At 41.4% G+C, this 27,174-nt stretch overlaps 1 protein-coding gene across 2 annotated transcripts; it reads right to left on the reverse strand.

Moving 5' to 3' along the window:
- Positions 1-101: 101 nt before the first annotated feature.
- Positions 102-27,164, reverse strand: LOC112254183 (diphosphoinositol polyphosphate phosphohydrolase 1). Of its 2 annotated transcripts, XM_024426486.2 has the most exons (6): positions 26,831-27,164; positions 12,329-12,439; positions 4,572-4,616; positions 4,374-4,458; positions 4,075-4,260; positions 102-664 (listed from the first exon to the last, which is right to left on the reverse strand). In XM_024426486.2, the coding sequence occupies exons 1-6, from the start codon at positions 26,927-26,929 to the stop codon at positions 660-662; spliced, it is 531 nt and encodes a 176-aa protein (XP_024282254.1). In that variant the 5' UTR covers positions 26,930-27,164; the 3' UTR covers positions 102-659. The 2 variants fall into 2 exon arrangements, with proteins under 2 accessions (XP_024282254.1, XP_024282252.1); XM_024426484.2 differs by having other exon boundaries at positions 102-4,260; positions 26,831-27,160.
- Positions 27,165-27,174: the final 10 nt, after the last annotated feature.

Here is a 27,174-nt window from a genome sequence, read left to right on the forward strand (position 1 = left end):
GGGGTTTATCAACAACCTATAGTAAATACAAGTATTAAAAGTGGAATACCAAGTAGCTAGACACTTTTACAATGATCAAAAAAAGGCAAATGGAATCCAGATCTGAAATACTGGTGTTTATTTGTTGGCACATTTATATTACAATCTTCAGTCTTCTCACTGGTTTTTCACAGTCCCAAATGACAATAGTAAATATTCCAGTGACGTACACTTTGGAGAAAACAATTACTACAAATATGTAGGGAAGGTCAAGGGCTTTCAATTAGGGAAATGCACTCTTACATTTTAGGTAGCCCAAATAGCTTTCTTCACTGAATCCCATCTGATTGTGATTTTGCTTTATCAATTTGTATATAGCAAGGGCGTATTACCCCTCCTACAGGATGGTCCAATAGAAAAATAATCAAGCTGTTAAGAGTAGTCACTATCCAAATACTGCCGAGAATGCAAGAATCCTCAAGTGGACATTCCCTGACTGAGGCAAAACTGTTTCACATGCGTTGCAGAATACTGCCTGACCACTAGGTGGTGTGATATAGGCAGGTTTTTACATCACTCCGGTGAAGGACCAAGGAGGCCTATCTGAGCAGAGGCTGCATTTGAGCCTTTTAAAATTCCTACATCCACTCCTTCCGGCTTTCACTGCGTGCTGTGTGAAATCATCCTAAGGAAGAGAGAAATGCATTTCTTAAAGGACTCAAGCAGGGTATATTTATACAGTACTTACCCCTTTCCTAATGAGAAATATTAAACCCAACTTTCATATTAACAGAACTATGTATGAGATGGAAGGAAAGGGGAAAAATAAACCTTATGCTTTAGTCAGTAAGTGTATCTAGCTATAAGTGCTGCTTTAGCTAGTATGTACAAGATATCTTGTCAGGAACACAAGAAAATTGACGAAAGTACAAACAGGTTAAAGAACAAGTGGTCATTCATCGGCTGTTACATATGGATATCCACATTCATTGCCCTCGCTTGTGCCCATTTTGAATAGAACCCCTTCACTTTATCAGAGATTTTCCAATTCCATCTCTAATTTGATTGATAGCTCGTTATCATATAAAGAAAATTGACTTTAAGGGAGGCTGACCAGAAAATTCAATAAAAGGCCTGAATCTATTCTGCTCTGTGGGGCTAAGGTGGTATTGGAAAAATTGGTTTCCACTAGACAGTTCCAAGACTTAGCCCCCCACACCTTTCGATGTAGCTCATTTAATGAAGCAATAAGGCCAGAGGGGTGTGGTATATGGCCAATATACCACGGCTAAGGGCTGTTCTTAAACGCACGATGCAACGCGGAGTGACTGGACACAGCCCTTAGCCATAGTATATTGGCCATATATCACAAACCGCGAGTTACCTTATTGCAATTATAAACTGGTCACCAATGTAATTAGAGCAGTTAAAAATGTTTTGTTGTACCTGTGGAATAAAATCTGGTATAACACAGCTGTCAGCTAATCGGCATTCAGGGCTTGAACCACCTAGTTTATAAAAAAGCAATAAATGGTTCAAAGTAAAATTTCTATTGATATCAGTAATCCACTCACCAATTTAGTTCAACCCTTACATTATAGAATAGACCTAGAGTCTGGGATTGGGGATAACAAATACCAGTTATCCAGATATTAGGTGCACCCATCTAGTACCGGGTCGGACCCCCATTGCCTCCAGAACCTGAATTCTTCAGTGCATGGAAACATTGCTCAATTGGTACCAAGGGACCTCACGTGTGCCAGGAAAACATCCCCTACACCATTGCCCCATGCTGCTTATGTAAAATCCTGACTGCCATTAGCATGACTCAACAGGAACCGGGATTCATTTGACCAGGTGATGTTGGTGATTGCGTGCACACTGGAGATGCTTGTTTTTAGCTGATAGGAGTGGAACCCGGTGTGGTCGTCTGCCGCATTAGCCCATCTGTGCCCATCCGGTAACTGGATGCCTCCTTTTTTATAACAATAGCAAGCCACGTGACACTGGAGGAGCAAACTATTTTCGGGAATGGAGTGGTGTACCTAATAAACTGACCACTGAGTGTATATAATGTTCATTTTGGAGGGCGAATGATGAGCTACTGCAACAATGACAGGGCAGAAGAGATAAAACATATAAGAGTTGGTTCTGTCAGAAGACTAGGATAATGACAAAAGCTCTATGGTAGTGGTCTGGAAACAGCATTCAGCCCAGTGGAAACCCTCAATTTTGTATGTTAACAATTCAACTATGATGGACTTCACTTTATTACTACACCTCAGCCTCTGGTCTTTGTAGAACATCTGAGGCATCTCTGCTGCTTATATCATTCATGATAAATGGGGTCTTCACTCTCCCAAGACAAAGCTAGCAACATTTACTTGTTCTTCAGCCTTAACATGTACTGTGTATCAAAGCAACTCGTCAACAAACCTTACAAAGCCAACGCCACCCTTTGTTTAGGGATCGAGTCAACTACAGCCATGGCTGAGCAAAATATAGCCCTCACAAATGCATCACAGGAACTGTTTTGTCATTTGTACTCACCTTTGATCTATACAGAAATAAACAATTTACAATAAAAACGTCTTACATGCTATCTACAGGGCCTCCAGTTTCACAGTATTGAGCCAGCTGCTCCATGCCACATCTAAGGCAAGTATAGCAGGTTGGCTAGAGATTTGCTAGACGTTTCAGAAAAAAATAATAGTAATTCAAAGCATTTTTACATGTTAAAAACAAGGTCTCAAACTGTACAAGGCTTGTTTGTTTGTTCTGCATCTAGCCAAAGACAGCATTTTAGATTCAATTACTTTCAATATCAAGCAGGTGTTTGTTTTGGGGATGCAGATTCAATACTAAAAAGGGTAAAACATTTTTTACTGACCCCCCCCCCCCAAAGAAAATCTACGTTATTCAAATATATGGCTTCTAGTGCTTGTTTAAGTGAAAAATAAAATGTTATGAATGCAATGTAAACATCTGATATAAAACAGAGGTTAAAGTAAGGGGTGAGAATCTGAAAATTGGATAAAAAGGTGGTGTGTGTTGGGTGAAGGCAATTGTCAGTCCATGGATGGCACAAAATAAATGGAGGAAGACTGCAGTTGTTCACACCATGCCATTATAAATGATAAACTATTACATTTTGGTCGGTGGGGGGGTCTGCTTACTGTTTCGGTGTCTGTAGTGAACCACTACTAACAGACTAGTAGACCGTTAAGTAGGTAAAGACACCGTGGAGAAAGAAAGGGTCTCTGTCTATTGGGTAAAACACCAGGGTAAACTCTCAATGCTAACTCACCAAAATGGGGACTGTGCTACATATTTAGTTGAGTAGACATTCTTTCTATATATTTTTTTCTGCCTAAAAGTGAATATTGAAATGGCTAGCTAGCTTCCAGACTAAGGGAAAATGTATAGGCTACTTGACGAATCGGGTCAAATGGGGAAAAGGGCCTCGTCTTTCTGATGAAACCTGCAAGATATTAATACCAAGAACCACAATGCGGAGCTAAATGAGAATTCAAAAGAACTTAGTTACCACCAAAGACTACCTGCTGCACAATCTGTATCAGGTGACCCCAATGTGCAAAACATAGCCAGCGCTCATGTAAAACAAGTCACTTCCTACAACTGTCTATTCAGATGCACAGAACATTTCCTATCCTTAACAGAGGGAAAACACGCTCTTGGGCACAATCATACACAGACAATAACCAAAAGAGGAGACATTAAAAAGACCACTGAAAGCATTGTGCTTAAGCACTAAGTATACACTTTTACATCACAACAGTAAAAAGTAGTTCCTGCATTCAATAAACACCACACTAAGGGTGTGGTCAAGGTAGGAGAATGAGGGAGTGAGGGATGCTTCATGAAATTTTCATTAAAGCGAAACGAACAAGGGGTCAAAAATTACATTTCCAAATTGTTTCAGAATCTTCACTCAACCCTTGTCAAGTCTGCACCACAATTCTGGCACAAATGAGTTGGCAAGGCAAACCATGTTATGTTGAGACAAAAAAAAAAAAAAGTAAGAGGGAGAGTGGTGGCAAGAGCTCCTGGGGTTGTGTTTTAGTTATCTGATACCCGACACGGAGCTCTGGCTGATGTTGTAGGTGGGGGAGAGGTCTCCGCCTATCGTGGCCACCAGGGGCGTCCCGTTGCTGGTCAGGCAACCATCCTTGAGAGGCTCGAAGTATGTGGCCTGCACAGGCTTGTGACACTGCAACACTTGTATTGCATCGTCTATTTTAAACCAATCCCTTTTTCTCCCTGTTAAAGGTGACAAGAACAGACACCATTGTGGCACACGTTTAGAAAGACAGACATCTATAACCAGAATTCAAACAATGTAGTATAATCAGATTGAAATGAAAGCCACTCACCAATGTTCACTGAGTCCTCCCAATCCTCCAGGACCTCAGTTACGATAAGAATGTAGACGTAGGTTCTGTGTTTCCTCTCTCGGTTCTGTAAGATAGACAGTTTTGACCTTTATTTATATCTTCAGAACAAAGTCCATATTTTCTCTCCACTCCCAAACAATCTTTAGCATGCCTAAGCATGTCATAACATAAACTCACCTCAAATATTCCAACTAGGCGACCTAAAGTCCCCTTCACACCTGCCTGTGGAACAACAAAAAACAAAGAAGCGAATCAAAACAAAATCCTATCTAAGGATTAAAAACATAACTCTTTCAATCTTAAGAGTCTGTGTCACTGTGGCAATCGATTCATTAGGTGTGTGTAGCTTGTGTGTTACAATATGTCCTGAAGATGCCATTAGATAAAACATCCTTCACACAACTGTCCTGCTATAAAATGTAATAAAGTGTACACACCAGTACCTCTACCCGTCATGGTTCACAGCAAATGGTGTTTTATATACAGTACCGGTCAAAAGTTAACACCTCAATTCCAGGGTTTTTTATTTATTTGTACTATGTTCTACATTGTAGAATAATAGTGAAGACATCAAAACTATGAAATTACACATGTAGTGAACAAAAGTGTTAAACAAATATCTTATATTTGAGATTCTTCAAAGTAGCCACCCTTTGCCTTGACAGTTTTGCACACTCTTGGCATTCTCTCAACCAGCTTCATGAGGTAGTCACCTGGAATACATTTCAATTAACAGCTGTGACAAATAAGTTCATTTCTGGACATTCTTTCTTAATGAGTTGGGGCCAATCAATTGTGTTGTGACAAGGTAGGGGTGGTATACAGAAGACAGCCCTATTTGGTTAAAGCCATTAACACATGGTCAGTCAATCCAGAAAATTTCAAGAACTTTAAAAGTTATTCAAGTGAAGTCGCAATAACCATCAAGCGTTATGAAACTGGCTCTCATGATAACCACCACAGGAAAGGAAGACCCAGAGTTACCTCTGCTGCAGAGGATAAGTTCATTAGAGTTACCAGCAGCAGAAATTGCAGCCAAAATAAATGCTTCAGGGTTCAAGTAACTGACACATCTCAACAACTGTTCAGAAGAGAATGCATGAATCAGGCCTTCATGGTTGAATTGCGGCAAAGAAATCCCTACTAAAAGGACACCAATAATAAGAAGAGACTTGCTTGGGCCAAGAAACACGAGAAATGGACATTAGACCGGTGGAAATCTGTCCTTTGGTCTGATGAATACAAATTTGAGATTTTTGATTCCAACTGCCGTATCTTTGTGAGACGCAGAGTAGTACATTAACAGATTAATTTCGCATGTGTGGTTCCCACTGTGAAGCATGGAGGAGGAAGTGTGATGGTGCTTTGCTGGTGACATTGTCTGTGATTTATTTAGAATTCAAGGCACACTTAACCAGCATGGCTACCACTGCATTATGCAGCGATACGCCATCCCATCTGGTTTGCGCTTAGTGGGATTATTTGTTTTTCAACAGGACAATGACCCAACACACCTCCAGGCTGTTTAATGGCTATTTGACCAAGGAAGAGAGTGATGGAGTGCTGCATCAGATGACCTGGCCTCCACAATCACCCGACCTCAACCCAATTGAGATGGTTTGGGATGAGATGGACTGCAGAGTGAAGAAAAAGCAGCCAACAAGTGCTTAGCATATGTGGGAACTCCTTCAAGATAGTTGAAAAAGCATTCCAGGTGAAGCTGGTTGAGAGAATGCCAAGATTGTGCAAAGCTGTCATCAAGGCAAAGGGTGGCTACTTTGAAGAATCTAAAATATATTTTGATTTGATTAACACTTTTTTGGTTACCTCATGATTCAATGTGTTATTTCATAGTGTTGATGTCTTCACTAATATTCAACCATGTAGAAAAATAGTAAAAATAAAGAAAAACCTTTAAATGAGTAAGTGTGTGCAAACTTTTGACTGGTACTGTAGAACTCAAAGTGTGAAAATGGCATATCTTGTTTGTGTCCCCCAGTTTTCAATACATTTTCATTTTATTTAGCCAGGATAGTCCACTAACAACTGCCACTGTTTTCTAGGGAGTCCTGGGTTCCATTTAATTAATAAAAACATACACATCACATAAAAGTTGACTAGATAAAAACAGCATACACAGAAGCACACACATCATACGCAGTAGCATAAATACAAAATGACACTCACATATCCTACTAGATTTGTGTACAGCTCTTTTGTGCTAGCTAGCTGCATTTTTACTGAGCTAGCTAGCTGCCGTGTGGATAAGTCCAGTATATTCCAGAGCAGTGGTCCAAAGAACTGCAGACTGCCTTGGAAGGCCATGTTTTTCCCTGATGGTTGTGCCAGCAGGTTCAGGTCCATTGGTAATAGGCTTTGGCTGCTGGTGGGTACTGCTGGCATCCTCTAGTTTCAGTTTCAGCCTATTAATAAACTTGGACTCCATAGTGAATATATACCAGTATGTACCCCAGTATCAATCCCACACCCTTCATGCCTTCAACCAGATCATATGGGGAAGACCAGCACTGGGGTGACTGGAGAATAGGCAGGGTTTGGATAGCGTTGGCAAACCTCAACCACCTCTACTCAAAATGGCCACCCTGTCCATATCATAATGAGAACATGAATGAAGAACATGAGCCGTAGAGCTGCATTCCATGAGCCGTAGAGCTGCCTCCATCGTGTCAGGTCGTTTAACTGGATGACTGGCTGTGGACACTAATACAAGGTACTATGCATAACCCTTAACCTGCTCCTATGTCTTTCAGTTCAGACCTCACAAACTTCTACAGATGCACCAGAGAGCATCCTGTCAGGCTGTTGTGGTGACCGGCAGTTATGACCACAGTCAAATTCCATGTGACCGTTGAGTCACAGTAATCTCCTCCTATGCGCTCTGTACATGAATGGGGCTGATGTGTTGCTAGTACCCAACTCGCTAACGACCAGTATTTTAAATGTAAAAAACAACAACCTCTAGGCTACCTTTACTCCACACACAGAGATGCATACAAAGCTCTCCCTCGCCCTCCATTTGGCAAATCTGACCATAATTCTATCCTTCTGATTCTTGCTTACAAGCAAAAACTAAAGCAGGAAGCACCAGTGACTTGCTCAATATGGAAGTGGTCAGATGACGCAGATGCTAAGCTACAGGATTGTTTTGCTAGCACAGACTGGAATATGTTCTGGGATTCTTCCGATGGCATTCAGGAGTATACCACATCAGCCACTGGCTTCATCAATAAGTGCATTGATGACGTCGTCCCCACAGTGACCATACGTACACATCCCAACCAGAAGCCATGTATTACAGGCAACATCCACACTGAGCTAATGGGTAGAGCTGTCTCTTTCAAGTAGCAGGACTCTAACCCGGACGCTTATAAGAAATCCCACTATGCCCGCCGAAGAACCATCAAACAGGCAAAGCATCAATACAGGACTAAGATGGAGCCGGTGTAGTATGATTCAGACACTCGTCGGATGTGGCAGGGCTTGCAAACTATTACGGACTACAAAGGGAAGCACAGCCACAATCTGCCCAGTGACACGAGCCGACCTGACGAGCTAAAATATGTCTATGCTCGCATCGAGGCAAGCAACACTGAAACATGCATGATAGCATCAGCTGTTCTGGACAACTGTGTGATCACTCTCTCCATAGCCGAAGTAAGACCTTTAAAAAGGTCAACATTCACAAGGCCACAGGGCCAGACAGATTACCAGGATACGTACTAACCCTGTCTGAGTCTGAAATACCAACATGGTTTAAGCAGACCAGCATAGGCCCTGTCCCCAAGAACACTAACGTAACCTGCCTAAAAGACTACCGACCCCTAGCACTCACATCTGTAGCCATGAAGTGCTTTGAAAGGCTGGTCATGGCTCACATCAACACCATCATCCCATAAAACCTAGACCCACTCCAATTTACATACCGCCCTAACAGATCCACAGATGATGCAATCTCTATTGCACTCCACACTGCCCATTCCCATCTGGACAAAAGGAACACCTATGTGAGAATGCTATTCATTGACTACATCTCAGCGTTCAACACCATAGTGTCCTCAAAGCTCATCAATAAGCTAGACTTGGCACTCCAGTATCGTTTGCCGTGCGGTAGTGGAGAGAACAGTCTATGACTAGGGTGGCTGGAGTCTTTGGCAATTTTTTGGGCCTTCCTCTGACACAGCCTGGAAGAGAGGTCCTGGATGGCAGAAAGCTTGGCTCCAGTGAAGTACTGGGCCGTACGCACTATACTCTGTAGTGCCTTGCGGTCGGAGGCCGAGCAGTTGCCATACCAGGCGGTGATTCAACCAATCAGGATGCTCTCGATGGTGCAGCTGTAGAACTTTGAGGATATGAGGACCCATGCCAAATCTGTTCAGTCTCCTGAGGGGGAAAAGGTGTGCCCTCTTCATGACTGTCTTGGTGTGTTTGGACCATGAAAGTTTGTTGGTGATGTGGACACCAAGAAACTTGAAGTCATAGACCGTTATCTCTGCTTTGCCTGTTTGATGGTTCGTCGGAAGACATAGCGGGATTTCCTATAAGCTTCCGGGTTAGAGACCCACTCCTTGAAAGAGTCAACTCTAGCCTTTAGCTCAATGCGGATGCTGCCTGTAATCCATGGCTTCTGGTCAGGGTATGTACGTACAGTCACTGTGGGGACAACATAATCGATGCACTTATTGATGAAGCCAATGACTGATGTGGTGTACTCCTCAATGCCATCGGAGGAATCCCAGAACATATTCCAGTCTGTGCTAGCAAAACAGTCGTGTAGCTTAGCATCTGCTTCCTCTGACCACTTATTTATTGATCTAGTCACTGGTGCTTCCTGCTCTAATTTTTGCATGTAAGCAGGAATCAGGAGGATAAAATTATGGTCAGATTTGCCAAATGGATGGCGAGATAGAGCTTCCCGTGGGGGGACAGACACACACACCGATCCCATAGAGGTTAAGGTTAGCGATCTAGCCAATGTGTTTTGAGTTTCCACTTACTCCGTGGTGAATTAGCCCCAACAAAATTAGCCTAGGATACCTGTTAGTGCACATAAAGATGTAGGCAAATCCATCTCTATTGACTAAAATAAAATTCTGGAGCCCTATGTTAACAGTAAAATATAAGTGGTCGAGGAGTGTGTCAAATCGTTAGTAGGCAAATGGATGACTGTCCTGCCCACCTTAATAGCCACCTTGCATTGAGGATACTCATGTTTATCTTACCGCAGAAGAGTTTTGAAATCTGCCACACCCCCTTCGAATCAGCTTTTGTTTTCTCAGAGAAAAACATGCACACATTTAAAATCAATATGCTACTTATTGTTTTATCTATAAAATGTCTTGCACAACTAGCTTAATTTGTTTTGAGCACTTTACACATTTATTTTGGGATCCATCCCTGTAACGTAATTTGCCAAATGACACCCGAGTGGAGAAGGACAGTCTCATTTCAAGCAAGAGCATTTCCACTCTCCTCGCCAACTCTCATTGATTAACTTTGACCTTTTTCAAAAGGAGGCGAGAGAGGACGCAGGTGGTGAGCAAATCTAATTGATGTGGTGGGGTGACATCATTTCAAAGAAAGATTCTAGCTTTAACAAAGCACTGTGAATTACTTTAGAACATGATTACTTATTTTTTCTATTGCGTGAAGCTGCAATTTTTTGGGGGGTGCGACCAAATCCTAGGCTGGTGCCACCAACTGAAAAAGTTGGTCACCAGGGGAAAATATTAGTCTAGAGCCCTGCATATACTCTACAGGCTTTCAAAGTGTCCATGCAATCTTGTAAGTAGGCTATGATTGCTGGAACGCTTATCTCAGAAAGCTAAGTTATCATATTATTTTCTGGAACCTAAGCCTTAGTTGAAGAGACACTACTTGGCAACAGAGAAACCCTCTTTACCTCCTAGTGGGCAAAAAATAATAATCTTAAATGAACATATTCAATCATCATGGTTAAAATAGTGATTAGTACAGAATAGGCTTCATTATGTAAACAAACAAAAATGATCTCCATAGAAAGAGGAAACATGTTCCTTCCTTCCGAGCATGAGTTGGGCCTGTGGCTTGGTTGTCTGGCCTGCAGCCACAGCATTGTGTAAAGGGCAGTGTTTAATTTCAGTATGCACCCTTTGGCACTTTTAACACTCCTGTGTAACATGACTCTGGGAGACGAGTCTTGGCTGCGTGCTTACTCTGGATGTGCTTTCTCAGTACACATAAACAGAGTATGATCAAGACCAACTGCTCTGCCCAGCAGGGCTCGGGATAAGTGCTAACAGTGAATGTGCTTTGACCAACATCAAAATAACAATGTGTTGAGCTAATTCTGTGCAATATATCACTTTAATTCAAATGTATGTTTTTCAAATGTATGTTTTGTGTGATATTTCAAACGCCTGTATCGCAAGAATCAGGGTTTTGCTATTTTCCGTTTTTATGATGGTATATGTCCGCTTGTTCTCAGGTTTTTGGGCTTGTCTCCTTCACTCCTTCTGTGCTGTGTGCACCTTCCCATTTACACCAGAGATGTGTATATAGTGACGAGGTGCTTAGGTCCAAAAGCTTAAGCTTAGGTCCAAAATAAACCTATAGAAAACGTAATGATTTTAGCGAGAGTGAAACCTCTCATGTCACCTCTTCCTCTGTTTACACACTCACACACACGCCCCTCCCCCTGCCACTCACTACAAAGATGAGCAATCACTTCTTCCTTTCTGACAAGCAGTTTCAATTCGCTATTTGCATTTGAGGTTTGGTCCAACATAGTTGGTCATATGGACACTGAAACACATTGAGACATTTTTACTGTGATGGGTTCTGACTCATTAACTTGAAATATTGTTAATTATCAAGTATTCTAAGGCAATGAGGAGTGCCAGACTCTGGTTTCTACACGAGAAGTGAATGGTTATCTGTAGGAGGAATGTATATGGTAGAGTCAATTAAGCGTGGAATGTAATGAGTGAAGGAAAGGCAATCACATGGTTGCAGTCACTGATAAGGGTGGAGAAATGTGGTTTAGTGAGGAATGGGGGCCGAGGTCAGGTCACAGTAAGGGAGAAGGAAAGGGGTCATTGCCCGCATCACTTAATTTCCTGCCTAACAATAAAGATGTAATGTTTAGAGGGAAGGAGGATGCTCCACCCAAATTGGGGTATATATACTACCACTGGTGGAAACATGTCTTTGTCTGAATAAACTTGGTTTGAGCTTTTATAATTGTCCGTCAGGTTCTAAATAACAGGGTAAAAACGTAACATTTAGAACCTATTACAGGTTCTGTTATTTAGAACCTGTAATAGAGAAGTTAACCTTCCTAACGATACCCTTTTTACAGTACGTCTCAACTGGTCAAATCGCGCAGATACTCCCGTTTTAGTGTTATCAATGAACATTGAGTCTCGAAAATGATTGCTCAGTTTGTCACGCGCGGCATTGGCGTACAACGTAAAGCCCTGAAATCGCTACATTATCGCTGACTGTTTGAAATGCAGTATATTTGACCGTTAACTGTACAACAAAGGTTATTTAGCGATTCTTTGGCCATATCATCCATCCCTTTGTTGAGCTCAATAGCCATGTTTCCACAAGCTTTATCAAGGTAAACAGCATGGGATCAATAATGGCAGGCCAAATGTGTTCTTTTTCAAAGTATGACAATGACAGTAGTCACAATGGCAAATCTCAGTTTAATATCTGGTTGCCATTCCAGCAAATACCATACTGTAATTGAGTGGTGTGATTTGCAAGAAAAACATTTTAGGTTGTCTACCCAAAAAGCCACACTTAAAACAAAGAGACCATTTCTAATATCCATAACCACCTATGAAAACACCACAAGTTCCCTGAACAGTGTGAGAATGTAGTTTGAATAATAAGCTAAGGTCAATGAAATGAGAGGGAAAAAAACAAACCTCTTCACAGACTTCTCGTGCTGCTGCTACATTGGGCTCCTCTTCTGGCTCCATCCCCCCACCAGGGACAATCCACTTGTCTGGATGACGACTACTACTCACCAACAGCACCTGCAGAAAAAGACGATACAGCATTGAGCACCATCAATCAAATCCAGTGTTTCAGGTTGCTTGAGACAACTTCTCTACTCAGTTGAAAGACAACACCTCAATCCTATTCAAATTACAGGTGACATATCCTCAATAACACATCAAATAAAATTGTATTCTCTTCACATGCTTCATAAACAATAGGTGTAGAGTAACAGTGAAATGCTTACTTACGGGCCCGTCCCAACAATGCAGAGAGTAATAGAAAAGTAATAACACATAAAAGTCTAAAATAAATACACAATGAGTAACGATAACTTGGCTACAGTGCCTTCGGAAAGTATTTAGACTAGGGATGCATGATATATCGGTGAACATCACAGAATCGGCCGATATTAGCTAAAAATGCCAACATCGTTATCAGCCGATGTCTAGTTTAACGCCGATGTGCAAAACCGATGTCAAAGCTGACGTACCTACGTTATATAGGTATGCACATGACGTAATGACGCCATGTAAAATGTTGCACTAGAAGCGCAACACAGCAAAGCGTCTGGTCTATATCTTAACATTAAGAAATGTGAACTCATGGCTGTCAAAGATTGTGTGACACCTTCATATTATGGTATTCCAGTAAAAGAAGAACTTACATATTTAGGCATAACCATTACAAAGGATCAGAAGTCTAGAGGCTTACTAAATTTTAACCCTCTTATTAAAAAAACCCAGAAGAAACTAAATCAATGGCTACAGAGGGACCTATCTTTAAAAGGTAGAGTCCTAATAACCAAGGCTGAAGGTATCTCTAGACTAACATATGGTGCGCTATCTTTATATCTTGACCGTAAAATAAGCAAGGAGATAGACCAGATGCTCTTCAACTTTCTTTGGAGAAACCGTACCCATTACATTAGGAAAACTGTTGTAATGAACACTTATGAGAATGGAGGACTGAATTTTCTGGATTTTACTACTTTAAATAATACTTTTAAGATCAATTGGATAAAACAATTCCTAAGAAGACCCACTTCTATCTGGAATTTTATTCCTCATCATGTCTTCTCTACTTTTGGTGGCCTTAACTTCATGTTGTTTTGCAATTATAATATTGACAAAGTTCCAGTGAAACTTTCTGCTTTTCATCGGCAGGTTCTTGTCATGGTCCTTAATTTATAAAACACAATTTTCTCCACACAGATATTATATATGGAATAATCGGGATATATTGTATAAAAATACCTCTCTGTTTTTAGAATATTGGTTCCGAAATAATATCCTATTGGTGAGCCAACTGGTAAATGCAGAGGGTCTTTTACTCAGTTATAAAGAATTCTTATCACTTTACAAAGTCCCTGTAACACCTAAAGATTTTGCAATTGTTTTAGATGCCATTCCCTCAGGTGTTGCTATGTTATTCAGGAACATGTCAAGAGCTGACCCTCAGAGCCTACCTTCTGTTGACCCTGTTGACTCATCAGTAGGAAAGATTTGTTTCTCTTTTGGTCCTTTCAACAACAGAGCAATACGATCCTTGTTTCAGCAGGTTGTTGTATCTATACCTTATGTCATGCCTTATTGGAATGGATTTATTGATAATATCTGTTGGGAAAAAAGTTTGGATGTTGCCACACACATACCTACTTGTTAACAAAAAAGGAAAAAGGAGGTTTCCTTTAAAATTATTCATAAATATTATCCTGCCAACCACTATATGAAGAAGTTTAAGGAAAACATCAACTCACGTCCCTTAAGGTCCTTGTGTAATTGTAATGTGATATTGTACCCCCTAGCTCGATTGTCTATTGTTTGTAATCTATGTATGCTTGTGTTCCCTCATGTGCTTTATGTATTGATTTGAAATTAATCAAAAATCAAAAATAAAAGCGCAACACAGCGTTCCTAACTTAGCCTACAATGACTGCTGTGTGGATTGAGCAGTCAAGTCGAGCAGTCATTTGAAAGAGTAAGAACATTTCAGTGAGACAACTCAAAGGCGAAATCCATTAAAGCCAAGATAATGGATTTCATTGCCCTTGACAATCAACCGTTCTCTGTCGTGAGTGATGTTGGCTTTTGCGACTGGTCGAGCACCAGTACACACACCAAGTGCGCTATTTTTTAGGTGTTGCCCTACCGCAGTTACACGGTAATAGCGTCACTGCTATTAGCTTCACAACATACATACATCCACACATACATACTATGGAATGCCATTTGGATCTTTGCATGTCAAAAAAGATACAGTAGCAACTGTCAAAGCAAAAAAGTCTGCAAACAAGCAAACACCAGCCGCGAACGATGTGTTTTCAATATCGCGTTGGTAATAAAGCGTAATTTGTTCGATCTCAACTTCTGGGGTACCTAGCTAGCACAAATACAACCAGCCTGAAAACAATGACCAGTAGAAACTGCACTCATTTTTATTATTCTTAGCAATGATTTAGGAACCCTTGTGAGTAAGTATTAGCTAGGTTGCCACTTGTTGTTCGCCTATTGAAATTTAACTTAGCTAGCCAGCTACTTAACCCTGTTGCCAAAAGCAAACATTATAAGCAGCCAGCTATCTTGATCTGGCTAGTGAGGCTCGACCGAACCGCGGTGTGTTGTGAAGCTAGCCACAATAAGGATTAGGCTCAATAGTGGAATTTGCAGTTTGCCTTCGAAATAAAAGTGTCATTGACAGTGACGCAAATGAATATAAATATAATTATGCCGTACTTTTATTTTGAAGGCTAACCGCAAAGTCCACTGTTGTGGCTAATCCTAATTGTGGCTAGCTTCACATAGATGGGTCCGATCACCATTAGTCAAATAAGAACTGTCTAATAAATTAGTGTTATTTTAGATAGCTGGCTAACTATATAGCTAGGTGTTAACTATATAGCTACTGAAACAGGTGTCGTTTTGCTATGTTTTTGGGGAAGAACATTGTTTGCATCCATGAGCTAGCTTTTTTTTGTTTTGTTAAATGACCACCACTGTAGGTGCGCGAGACAACTTTACCAGCATCATTGCATACGTATCGATGAATCGTTTTTTTGACAAATGAAATACGAGTCAGTGTAATCAATTTGTAATAACTACCTAAAAAATGAATGAACGCGTTAAATTATTATGTGACGTGCAATCATATTCAGGTCCTGATTGATCAACAAGCTTATTTGACACATCAAAAAATGTTATTTGACACGTCGTGTTAAATAGTATATGTGACACACAAAGACCCAAACGGCGTTTCATAGAAATCCTGATTGAGAATGAAACGACTGAACAACAAAACAGCACAGCAAGTAAGTGAAAGAAATAGGTTTTGATTATGTTTTACTGGTGATGGGGACATAAGTAAAAGCCAGCAAAATGGCTTTTTGGTCAGTGTGTGTGTGTGTGTGTGTAACCTTTATTTATCTAGGCAAGTCAGTTAAGAACAAATTCTTAATTACAATGGCGGCCAAACCCGGACGACACTGGGCCAATTGTGAGCCACCCTATGGGACTCTCAATCACGGCTGGATGTGATACTGCCTGGATTTGAACCATTGACTGTAGTGACGCCTCTTGCACTGAGATGCAGTGCCTTAGACCGCTGTGTCCATGTGTGTGTGTGTGTGTTAACTATTTAACTGTACTAGAATGTTTAAAAGGCCGAACAAAATGTAATATCGGTATCATTTCTTTTGGTAAGGAAAATATATGATATCGGTATCAGCCAAAAATGTCATATCGGTGCATCACTAAATTAGACCCCTTGATTTTTCCACATTTTGTTACAATCTACACACAACACCACATAATGACAAAGCAAAAAGAGGTTAAGAAATATTTGCAAGTTTGTTACAAATAAAAAACAAATCACATTTACATAAGTATTCAGTACTTTGTTGAAGCACCTTTGGCAACGATTACAGCAGAGTCTTCTTGGATGACTCTACGAGCTTGAATTTGGGGAGTTTCTCCCAATCTTCTCTGCAGATCATCTCAAGCTCTGTCAGGTTGGATGGGAAGCATTGCTGAACAGCTATTTTCAGGTCTCTCCAGAGGTGCTAGATCGGTTTCAAGTCCGGGCTCTGGTTGAGCCACTCAAGGACATTCAGAGACTTGTCCCAAAGCCACTCCATTGTCTTGGCTGTGTGCTCAGGGTCTTTGACCTGTTGGAAAGTGAACCTTCGCCCCAGTCTGAGATCCTGAGCACTCTGGAGCAGGTTTTCATCAAGGATCTCTTTGTACTTTGCCTCGATCCTGCCTAGTCTACCCGTCCCTGCCGATGAAAAACATCCCCACAGCATGCTGCTACCACCATGCTTCACCATAGGGATGGGGCCAGGTTTCCTCCAGATATGATGCTTGGCCTTTAGGCCAAAGAGTTCAATCGTGGTTTCATCAGACCAGAGAATCTTGCATCTCATGGTCTGAGAGTTTTTAGGTGCCTTTTGGCAAACTCCAAGCGGGCTGTCATGTGCCTTTTACTGAGGAATGACTTGTCTGGCCACTCTACCATAAAGGCCTGATTGGTGGAGTGATGCAGTGATGGTTGTCTTCTGGAAGGTTCTCCCATCAAACACAGAGGAACTCTGGAGCTCTGTCAGAGTGATCATCGGTTTCTTGGTCACCTCCCTGACCAATGCCCTTCTCTCCCGATTACTCAGTTTGGCAAGGCGGCCAGCTCTAAGAGGAGTCTTGGTGGTTCCAAACTTCTTCCATTTAAGAATGATGCAGGCCACTGTGTTCTTGGGGACCTTCAATGCTGCAGAAATGTTTTGGTACACTTCCCAGATCTGTGCCTCGACACAAGCCTGTCTCAGAGCTCTATGCACAATTCCTTCAACCTCATGGCTGGATTTTTGCTCTGACATGCACTGTCAACTGTGAGACCTTATATAAACAGATGTGTGCCTTTACAAATCATGCCCAATCAATTGAATTTACCACAGATGGACCCCAATCAAGTTGTAGAAACATCAATAATTATCCATGGAAACACGATGCAATTCAGCTCAATTTCAATCTCATAGCAAAGGGTCTGAATACGTATGGAAATAAGGTACTTCTGTTTAATAAGTTTATACATTTGCAAAAATGTATAAAAACATTTAGCTTTGTAGGGTGGTGTGTAGATTGCTGAGGATTTTTCTTAATCCATTTTAGAATAAGGCTATAATGTAACAAAATGTGGAAAAAGTCAATGGGTCCGAATACTTTGAAGGAACTGTATATACACGGGGTACAAGGTAATGGAGCTTGATATGTACATACAGTGCCTTCAAAGCATTCACACCCCTTGACTTTTTCAACTTTGTTGTGTTTCAAAGTGGGATTAAAATAGATTTTATTTTTTTTGTCATCGATCTACACAAAATACTATGTCAAAGTTTTTATTTATTTATATATATATATATATATATATATATATATATATATATATATATATATATATATATATATATATGTAATGAAAAAAAAAAAACATATTTGATTAGATAAGTATTCAACCCCATAAGTAACATTTTATCACTTTTAGGCAGCTGTGAGTGTTTCTGGGTCTCAAAGAGCTTTGCAAACCTGAATTGTACAATATTTGCCCATTATTCTTTCAAAAAGTCTTCAAGCTCAGTCAAGTTGGTTGTTGATCATTGCTAGAAAGCCATTTTCAAATCCTCCCATAGATTTTCAAACAAATTTAAGTCAAAACTAACTATACCACAGGAATATTCAATGTCGTCTTGGTAAGTAACTCCAGTGTATATTTTGATTTGCGTTTTAGGTCATTGTCCTGCTGAAAGTTGTCTCCTAGTGTTTTGGAAAGACTGAACCAGGTTTTCCTCTAGGACTTTGCCTGTGCTTAGCTCTATTCCTTTTTATCCTAAAAAAACGTGCTAGTCCTTGCCAACGACAAGCATACTACCTATAACATGATGCAGCCACAACCATGCTTGAAAATATGAAGCGTGGTACTAGATGTGTTAGATTTGCCCCAAAAATAATGCTTTGAATTCAGGACAAAAATGTAACTTCATCGCCACATTTTTTGCAGTATTATTTAGTGCCAAACAGGATGCATGTTATGGAATATTTTTTTATTCTGTACAGTCTTCCTTCTTTTCACTCTTGTCATTTAGGTTAGAATTGTGGAGTAACTACAATGTTGTTGATCCATCCTCAGTTGTTTTCTCCTATAACTCTTATAAATTCACCATTGGCCTCATGGTGAAATCCCTGAGCATTTTTCTTCCTCTCCGTCAACTGTGTTAGGAAGGACGTCTGTATCTTTGTATTGACTGGGCATACTGAGACACCATCAAAAAGTGTCAAAGGGATATTCATTGTCAGATTATTTTCTCCCATCTACCAATAGGTGCCCTCCTTTGCGAGGCATTGGAAAACATCCCTGGTCTTTGTCGTTGAATCTGTGTTTGAAATTAACTGCTGACTGAGGGACCTTCCATATAATTATATGTAGAGAATAGAAATGGGGTAGTAAAAATCATGTTAAACACCATATTGCACACAGAGAGTCCATGCAACTTTAACACATTTACACACCTGAAGTTATTTAGGCTTGCCATAAACAAGGTGTAGAATACTTATTTACTCAAGACTTTAATAAATTAACATTTAAAATTCTAAAAACATAATTCCACTTGATTTATTTTGACCTTTATTTAATCAGGTAGGCCAGTTGAGAACAAGTTCTCATTTACAACTGCGACCTGGACATATTAAAGCAAAGCAACACTACACAGAGTTACACATTGAAGTAAATAAACTTACAGTCAATAACACAATAGAAAGAAAATCTATATACAGTGTGTGCAAATGAGGTAAGATTAGGGAGGTAAGGCAATAAATAGGCCGTAGTGATGAAGTAATTACAATTTAGCAATTAAACACTGTGATAGATAAACACTGTGATAAACACTGTGATAGTGATAGATGTGCAGAAGATTAATGTGCAAGTAGAGATACTGGGGTGCAAAGAAGCAAAACAAATAATAAGAATATGGGGATGAGGTAGTTAGGTGGGCTATTTACAGGTGCAATGATCTTTGAGCTGCTCTGACAGCTGATGCTTAAAGTTAGTGAGGGAGATACAAGTCTACAGCTTTATTGATTTTTGCAATCCGTTCCAGTCATTGGCAACAGAGAACTGGAAGGAAAGGCGGCCAAATGAGGAATTGGCTTTGGGGGTGACCAGTGAAATACACCTGCTGGAGCGCGTGCCCATGGGCGGGTGTTGCTATGGTGACCAGTGAGCTGAGATAAGGCAGAGCTTTACCGAGCAAAGACTTATAGATGACCTGGAGCCAGTGGGTCTGGCGAGAAATATGAAGCGAGGGCTAGCCAAAGAGAGCATACAGGTCGCAGTGGTGGGTAGTATATGGGGCTTTGGTGACAAAACGGATGGCACTATGATGGACTGCATCCAATTTGCTGAGTAGAGTGTCAGAGGCTATTTTGTAAATGACATCGCCGAAGTCAAGGATCGGTAGGATAGTCAATTTTACGAGTGTATGTTTGGCAGCATGAGTGGAGGATGCGAAATAGGAAGCTGATTCTAGATTTAATTTTGGATTGTAGATGCTTAATGTAAGTCTGGAAGGAGAGTTTACAGTCCAACCAGACACCTAGGTGTTTGTAGTTGTCCACATATTCTAAGTCAGAACCATCCAGAGTAGTGATGCTGGACGGGCGGGTAGGTGCGGGCAGAGATCGGTTGAAGAACATGCACTTAGTTTTACTTGCATTTAAGAGCAGTTGGAGGCCACGGAAGGAGAGTTGTGTTCAGTGTCCAAAGAAGGGCCAAAAGTATACAAAATGGTGTCATCTGCATAGAGGTGGATCAGAGAATCACCAGCAGCATAAGCGACATCATTGATGTAAACAGAGAAAAGTGTCGGCCTGAGAATTGAACCCTGTGGCATCCCCATAGAGACTGCCAGAGGTCCGGACAACAGGCCCTCCGATTTGACACACTGAACTCTGTCTGAGAAGTAGTTGGTGAACCAGGCGAGGCAGTCATTTGAGAAACCCAAGGCTGTTGAGTCCGCCGATAAGAATGTGGTGATTGACAGAGTCGAAAGCCTTGGCCAAGTTGATGAATACGACTGCACAGTATTGTCTTTTATCGATGGCGGTTATGATATCGTTTAGGACCTTGAGTGTGGCTGAGGTGCACCCATGACTAGCTCGGAAACCAGATTGCATAGCGGAGAAGGTACGGTGGGATTCGAAATGGTCGGTGATCTGTTTGTTAACTTGGCTTTCGTTGACCTTAGATAGGCAGGGTAGGATAGATATAGGTCTGAAACAGTTTGGGTCTAGAGTGTCTCCCCCTTTGAAAAGGGGGATGACCGAGGCAGCTTTCCAATCTTTGGGGATCTCAGACGTTACGAAAGAGAGGTTGAAAAGGCTAGTAATAGGGGTTGCAACAATTACGGCGGATAATTTTAGAAAGAGAGGGTCCAGATTGTCTAGCCCAGCTGATTTGTAGGGGTCCAGATTTTACAACTCTTTCAGAACATCAGCTATCTGGATTTGGGTGAAGGAGAAATGGGGAGGCTTGGGCAAGTTGCTGTGGGGGGTGCAGGGCTGTTGACCGGGGTAGGGGTAGCCAGGTGAAAAAGCATGGCCAGCCATAGAAAAATGCTTCTTGAAATTCTCAATTATCGTGGATTTATCAGTGGTGACAGTGTTTCCTAGTCTCAGTGCAATGGGCAGCTGGGAGGAGGTGCTCTTATTCTCCATGGACTTTACAGTGTCCCAGAAGTTTTTGGAGTTTGTGCTACAGGATGCAAATTTCTGCTGGAAAATGCTAGCTTTTGCTTTCTAACTGATGGAATTCCCTGAAAAGTTGCATCAATATGCCTTTTTTGTGCAGGAAACCCGGGCTAGATCTGTTCCTGGTTCTACATTTGTTGAATGGGGCATGCTTATTTAAGATGGTTAGGGAAGCACTTTTAAAGAATAACCAGGCACCCTCTACTGATGGAATGAGGTCAATATCCTTTCAGGAAACCCGGGCCTGGTCGATTAAAAAGGCTTGCTCGCTGAAGTGTTTTAGGGAATGTTTGACAGTGATAAGGGGTAGTCGCTTGACTGCAGATCCATTAAGGATGCAGGCAATGAGATCCTGGGGCAGCAGGGAAGCCTAGTGGTTAGAGAGTTGGACTAGTAATTGAAAGGTTGCAAGTTTGAATCCCTGAGCTGACAAGGTATAAATCTGTCGTTCTGAACAAGGCACTCAAGGCCGTCATTGAAAATAAGAATTTGTTTTTAACTGACCTGCCTAGTTAAATAAAGGTAAAATAAAATGAGATCCTGGTTGAAGACAGCAGAGGTGTATTTAGAGGGCAGGTTAGTCAGGATGATATCTATGAGGGTGCCCATATTGACGTATTTGGGGTTGTACCTGGTAGGTTCATTGATAATTTATGTGAGATTGAGGGCATCCATCTTAGATTGTAGGACTGCCGGGGTGTTAAGCTTTCCCAGTTTAGGTCACCTAACAGTACGAGCTCTGAAGATAGATGGGGGGCAATCAATTCACATACGGTGTCCAGGGCACGCCTGGGGGCTGAAGGTGGTCTACAACAAGCGGAAACTGTGAGAGACTTGTTTCTGGAAAGGTGGATTTTTAGAAGTAGAAGCTCGAACTGTTTGGGCACAGACCTGCATAGTATGACAGAACTTTGCAACTCTGTCCCCTTTCACAGTTCTATCTTGTCAGAAAATGTTCTAGTTAGGGATGGAAATTTCAGGATTTTTGGTGGCCTTCCTAAACCTGGATTCAGACACGGCTAGGACATCTGGGTTGGCAGAGTGTGCTAAAGCAGTGAATAAAACAAACTAAGGGAGGAGGCTTCTAATGTTAACATGCATGAAACTAAGGCTTTTACGGTTACAGAAGTCAACAAATGAGAGCGCCTGGGGAATGGGAGTGGAGCTAGGCGCTGCAGGGCCTGGATTAACCCCATACAACACCAGAGGAACAGAGGAGGAGTAGGATAAAGGTACGGCTAAAGGCTATAAGAACTGGTCATCTACTGCGTTTGGAACAGATTAAAAGGTGCAGGTTTCTGGGTGCAGAAGAATAGATTCAAGGCATAATGTACAGACAAGGGTATGGTAGGATGTGAATACAGTGGAGTTAAACCTGGGCATTGAGTGACGATGAGAGAGGTTTTGACATTATTGGGTATTGTGTGTAGATCAGGGACACAAAATCTAAACATAATACATTATAAATTCAGACTTACAACAAAATGTGGAAAAGTCAAGGGGTGTGAATACTTTAAGGCACTGTAACGAGGAATAAACTGACTAGGCAACAGGATAGATAAACAGTAGAAGCAGCGGATGTGATGAGTCAAAGGTTAGTGCAAAAAAGGGTCATGCAGATAGTTAAATAGTTATCCTAATCAGTTCCCGGACTAACTATTTAGCAGTCTTATGACTTGGGGGTAGCTGTTTGGGGTCCTGTTGGTTCATTGGCATCGCTTATAGTGCGGTAGCAGAGAGAACAGGCTATGACTTGGGTGGCTGGAGACTAGAGGTCGACTGATTATGATTTTTCAACGCCGATACCGATTATTGGAGGACCAAAAAAGCCGATACCGAATAGTCGGCTAATTTTTTAAAAAGTATTTGTAATAATGATAATTACAACAATACTGAAAGAATACTTATTTTAACTTAATATAATACAGCAATAAAATCAATTTAGCCTCAAGTAAATGATGAAACATGTTCAATTTGGTTTAAATAATGCAAAAACACAGTGTTGGAGAAGTAAGTAAAAGCGCAATATGTGCCATGTAAAAAAGCGAATGTTTAAGTTCCTTGCTCAGAACATGAGAACATATGAAAGCTGGTGGTTCCTTTTAAAACTTGTTAGAGCTAGGGTCCTTTTTTCTCAATTTCCGCCTGACTGACATGCCCAAAGTAAACTGCCTGTTGCTCAGGCACTGAAGCCAGGATATGCATATAATAGGTACCATTGGAAAGAAGACACTTTGCAATTTGTAGAAATGTTAAAATAATGTAGGAGACTATAACACAATAGATATGGTAGGAGAAAAATCCAAAGAAAAAACAACCAGAATTATTTTTCTTTTGAGAGCCCATGCACTTCCAATGGAACATTGTGGGAAATAATTCAAACTAGCTCCCAGTATGCAATTCCTATGGCTTCCACTGGGTGTCAGTTTTTCTTCAAGGTTTCAGGCTGGTTTCTTCCAAAACAGGTAAGAAATATGAGTTTCACTACAGGGACACAGACTTGGAAATTTGTGTATGCGCGTGCGATAAAGACAAGACGCACCTGCTAATATCGTTTTCCTATTGAACATACTTCTTTCCATATGAAATGTTATACACTGCTCAAAAAAATAAAGGGAACACTTAAACAACACAATGTAACTCCAAGTCAATCACACTTCTGTGAAATCAAACTGTCCACTTAGGAAGCAACACTAATTGACAATACATTTCACATGCTGTTGTGCAAATGGAATAGACAACAGGTGGAAATTATAGGCAATTAGCAAGACACCCCCAATAAAGGAGTGGTTCTGCAGGTGGTGACCACAGACCACTTCTCAGTTCCTATGCTTCCTGGCTGATGTTTTGGTCACTTTTGAATGCTGGCAGTGCTTTCACTCTAGTGGTAGCATGACATGAGACGGAGTCTACAACCCACACAAGTGGCTCAGGTAGTGCAGCTCATCCAGGATGGCACATCAATGCGCACTGTGGCAAGAAGGTTTGCTGTGTCTGTCAGCGTAGTGTCCAGAGCATGGAGGCGCTACCAGGAGACAGGCCAGTACATCAGGAGACGTGGAGGAGGCCGTAGGAGGGCAGTCTAAGTCTAAATATTGCTGTTACATTGCACAACCTTCAATGTTATGTCATAATTATGTAAAATTCTGGCAAATATATTAGTCTTTTTTTAGGAAGAAACGGTCTTCACACAGTTCGCAATGAGCCAGGCGACCCCAAACTGTTGCATATACCCCGACTCTGCTTACACTGAACACAAGAGAAGTGACACAGTTTCAGGCACCACATTGATTATATGCAACGCAGGACAAGCTAGTTAAACTACTAATATCATCAACCATATATAGTTAACTAGTGATTATGTTAAGATTGATTGCTGTTTATAAGATAAGTTTAATGCTAGCTAGCAACTTACCATGGCTCCTTGCTGCCTGCACTCACGTAACAGGTGGTCTCCTCGTGGATTGCAATATAATCGACATCCAAAAATGCCGATTACAGATTATGAAAACTTGAAATCGGCCATTCCGATTAATCGGTCGACCTCTACATCAGACTATTTTCTAGCTAACGTTATATTGAATGGGTAAGTAGCTAACTAGTTTGATCACAAGCACGGTTAGCTAGTGGTCGGTCGAGTAAAATAACTCGTATCTAACTAGCTAGCTAGTAAATGTGGCTAACTAACTAGCGCTAGCTCTAATGTCATGAGTTGACATGAGTTTTGAGCCATTGATAATGCTGCTAAACATTGATTGTCCGTGTTTTATGTTACCATTATCACCAGAACAATACTAACTAGCAGTAGCAATACACACACACAAGTATGTAGACAACTCTTCAAATTAGTGGATTTGGCTATTTCAGCCACACCCACTGCTGACAGGTGTATAAAATCAAGCATACAGCCATGCAATCTCCATATCAAAAATGTTGGCAGTAGGATGGCCTTACTAAAGAGCTTAGTGACTCTCAACGTGGCATCATCATAGGACACCACCTCTCTTACAAGTCAGTTGATCAAATTTCTGCCTTGCTTAGAGCTGCCCCGGTCAACTGTAAGTGTTGTTATTTTGAAGTGGAAACTTCTAAGAGCAACAATGGCTCAGCCGCGAAGTGGTAGGCTACACAAGTGCACAGGACGGGACCGCCGAGTAATGAAGCACAAAAATAGTATGTCCTCGGTTAAAACACACACTACAGAGTTCCAAACTGCCTCTGGAAGCACAATAACTGTTTGTCGGGAGCTTCATGAAATGAGTTTCCATGGCCGAGCAGCCGCACACAAGCCTAAGATCAACATGCGCAATGCCAAGAGTTGGCTGGAGTGTCGCAAAGCTCACCGCCATTGGACTCTGGAGCAGTGGAAAAGCATTCTCTGGAGTAATGAATCACGCTTCACCATGTCAGTTCGAGGGACGAATCTGGGTTTGGCGGATGCCAGGATAACGCTACCTGCCTGAATGCATAGTACCAACTAAGGTTTTGTGGAGGAGGAAAAATGGTCTGGGGCTGTTTCATGGTTCGGGCTAGGCCCCTTAGTTCCAAATCTTAACGCTACAGCATACAATGATATTCTAGACGATTCTGTGCTTCCAACTTTGTGGCAACAGTTTGGGGTTCCTGTTTCAGCATGACAATTCCCCCGTGCACAAAGCAAGGTTCATACAGAAATGGTTTGTCAAGATGTGGAAGAACTTAACTGGCCTGCACAGAGCCATAACCTCAACCGCATCGAACACCTTTGGGAGGAATTGGAAAACAAACTTCGAGCCAGGCCCTATCACCCAACATCATTGCCCGACCTTAGTAATGCTCTAGTGGAAAGCCTTCCCAGAAGAGGGGTGGCAGGTAGCCTAGTGGTTAGAGCGTTGGACTAGTAACCAAGAGGTTGCATGTTCGAATCCCTGAGCTGACAAGGTACAAATCTGTCGTTCTACCCTTGAACACCCCAGTTAACCCACTGTTCCTAGTCGTCATTGAAAATAAGAACTTGTTCTTAACTGACTTGCCTAGTTAAATAAAGGTAAACAAAAAGCTTTAGTAGCAAAGCCAGAACTAAATCCATATTAATGCCTATGATTTTGTAGTGAGACGTCCACATACTTTTGTCATGTAGTGCTTGTTAGCGCTCAAGCTAGCTAGCAAGACGATAACGTCTCACTGCTGGCTAGCGCGTTAGCTAGCTAGTAGCCGGTTACCAATATATGTTGTTGCAATAATGTTTGCTGGCTACGCGTTCACTAGCTTGCTACCGAACTTAGGTGACCGTGTCCAGCAATTACCTAACAATCTAACAAAAGAGAATGACGTTAGCTATAATCTTTCTAACTTCAATGTTTGGTTAGCTGCAAAAATAAATAGCATACTCAGTATAGCTGCCAGCTAGCTAAACAGTTAGCTAGCTACCATTAGCTAACTCAACGTTAATTATCCCTGGGTGGTCGCTGATTCAACAAAGCAAACCAAAACCAGTAACAACCAGCCAGTTAGATAGTTAGCTAACGTTAACTAGCGATCTAATTCATCTTCGTAATTAGCAAAGTAATAAAAATGTACTGCGACAAACATCTTTCCACCATGTTATCTGTGCTTTCCTGAACTGCGGCCCACCCTACACCCCAGCATCCTTGGCCTCACCTCCTCTTCACTTTCACTCCTGAAGCATAGACAGGCGGCCCGCTTCTTGTAGCCATCCCCATCGTATGTCCGGGTTTGGTTTGACTTGAGCTTCATCATTTCGGGTACCAATGGACCAAAACTGTAATTCAAACACTGGGAAAGACGCTGTCTTCGACGCAAAGTCCTCCTTTGAGGAACCCCGGCGTTTTCTTATGAGAAATAACTTCTTCTTCGCTTCATTTTCATAAGCATAAGCACATCTCCAGCACGGTCGCCATTATGAAGATAACTGCGTAAACAACGTAACATGGCATATCTTAACGATGGTGGCATTAGGATATTACGTATCTTGTTTTGAGGAA

The sequence above is a fragment of the Oncorhynchus tshawytscha genome, linkage group LG07 (genome assembly GCF_018296145.1).
Source record: "Oncorhynchus tshawytscha isolate Ot180627B linkage group LG07, Otsh_v2.0, whole genome shotgun sequence".
NCBI lineage: Eukaryota > Metazoa > Chordata > Actinopteri > Salmoniformes > Salmonidae > Oncorhynchus > Oncorhynchus tshawytscha.

Excerpts from the sequence above, each read along its gene's own strand:
- LOC112254183 (XM_024426484.2), bottom strand. The coding sequence starts at position 26,929 with ATGATGAAGCTCAAGTCAAACCAAACCCGGACATACGATGGGGATGGC. Across the intron at positions 4,617-12,328 it reads CACGAGAAGTCTGTGAAGAG|GCAGGTGTGAAGGGGACTTT; the intron begins GTTTGTTTTTTT and ends GTTGTTCCACAG. Across the intron at positions 4,261-4,373 it reads GGAGGACTCAGTGAACATTG|GGAGAAAAAGGGATTGGTTT; the intron begins GTGAGTGGCTTT and ends CACCTTTAACAG.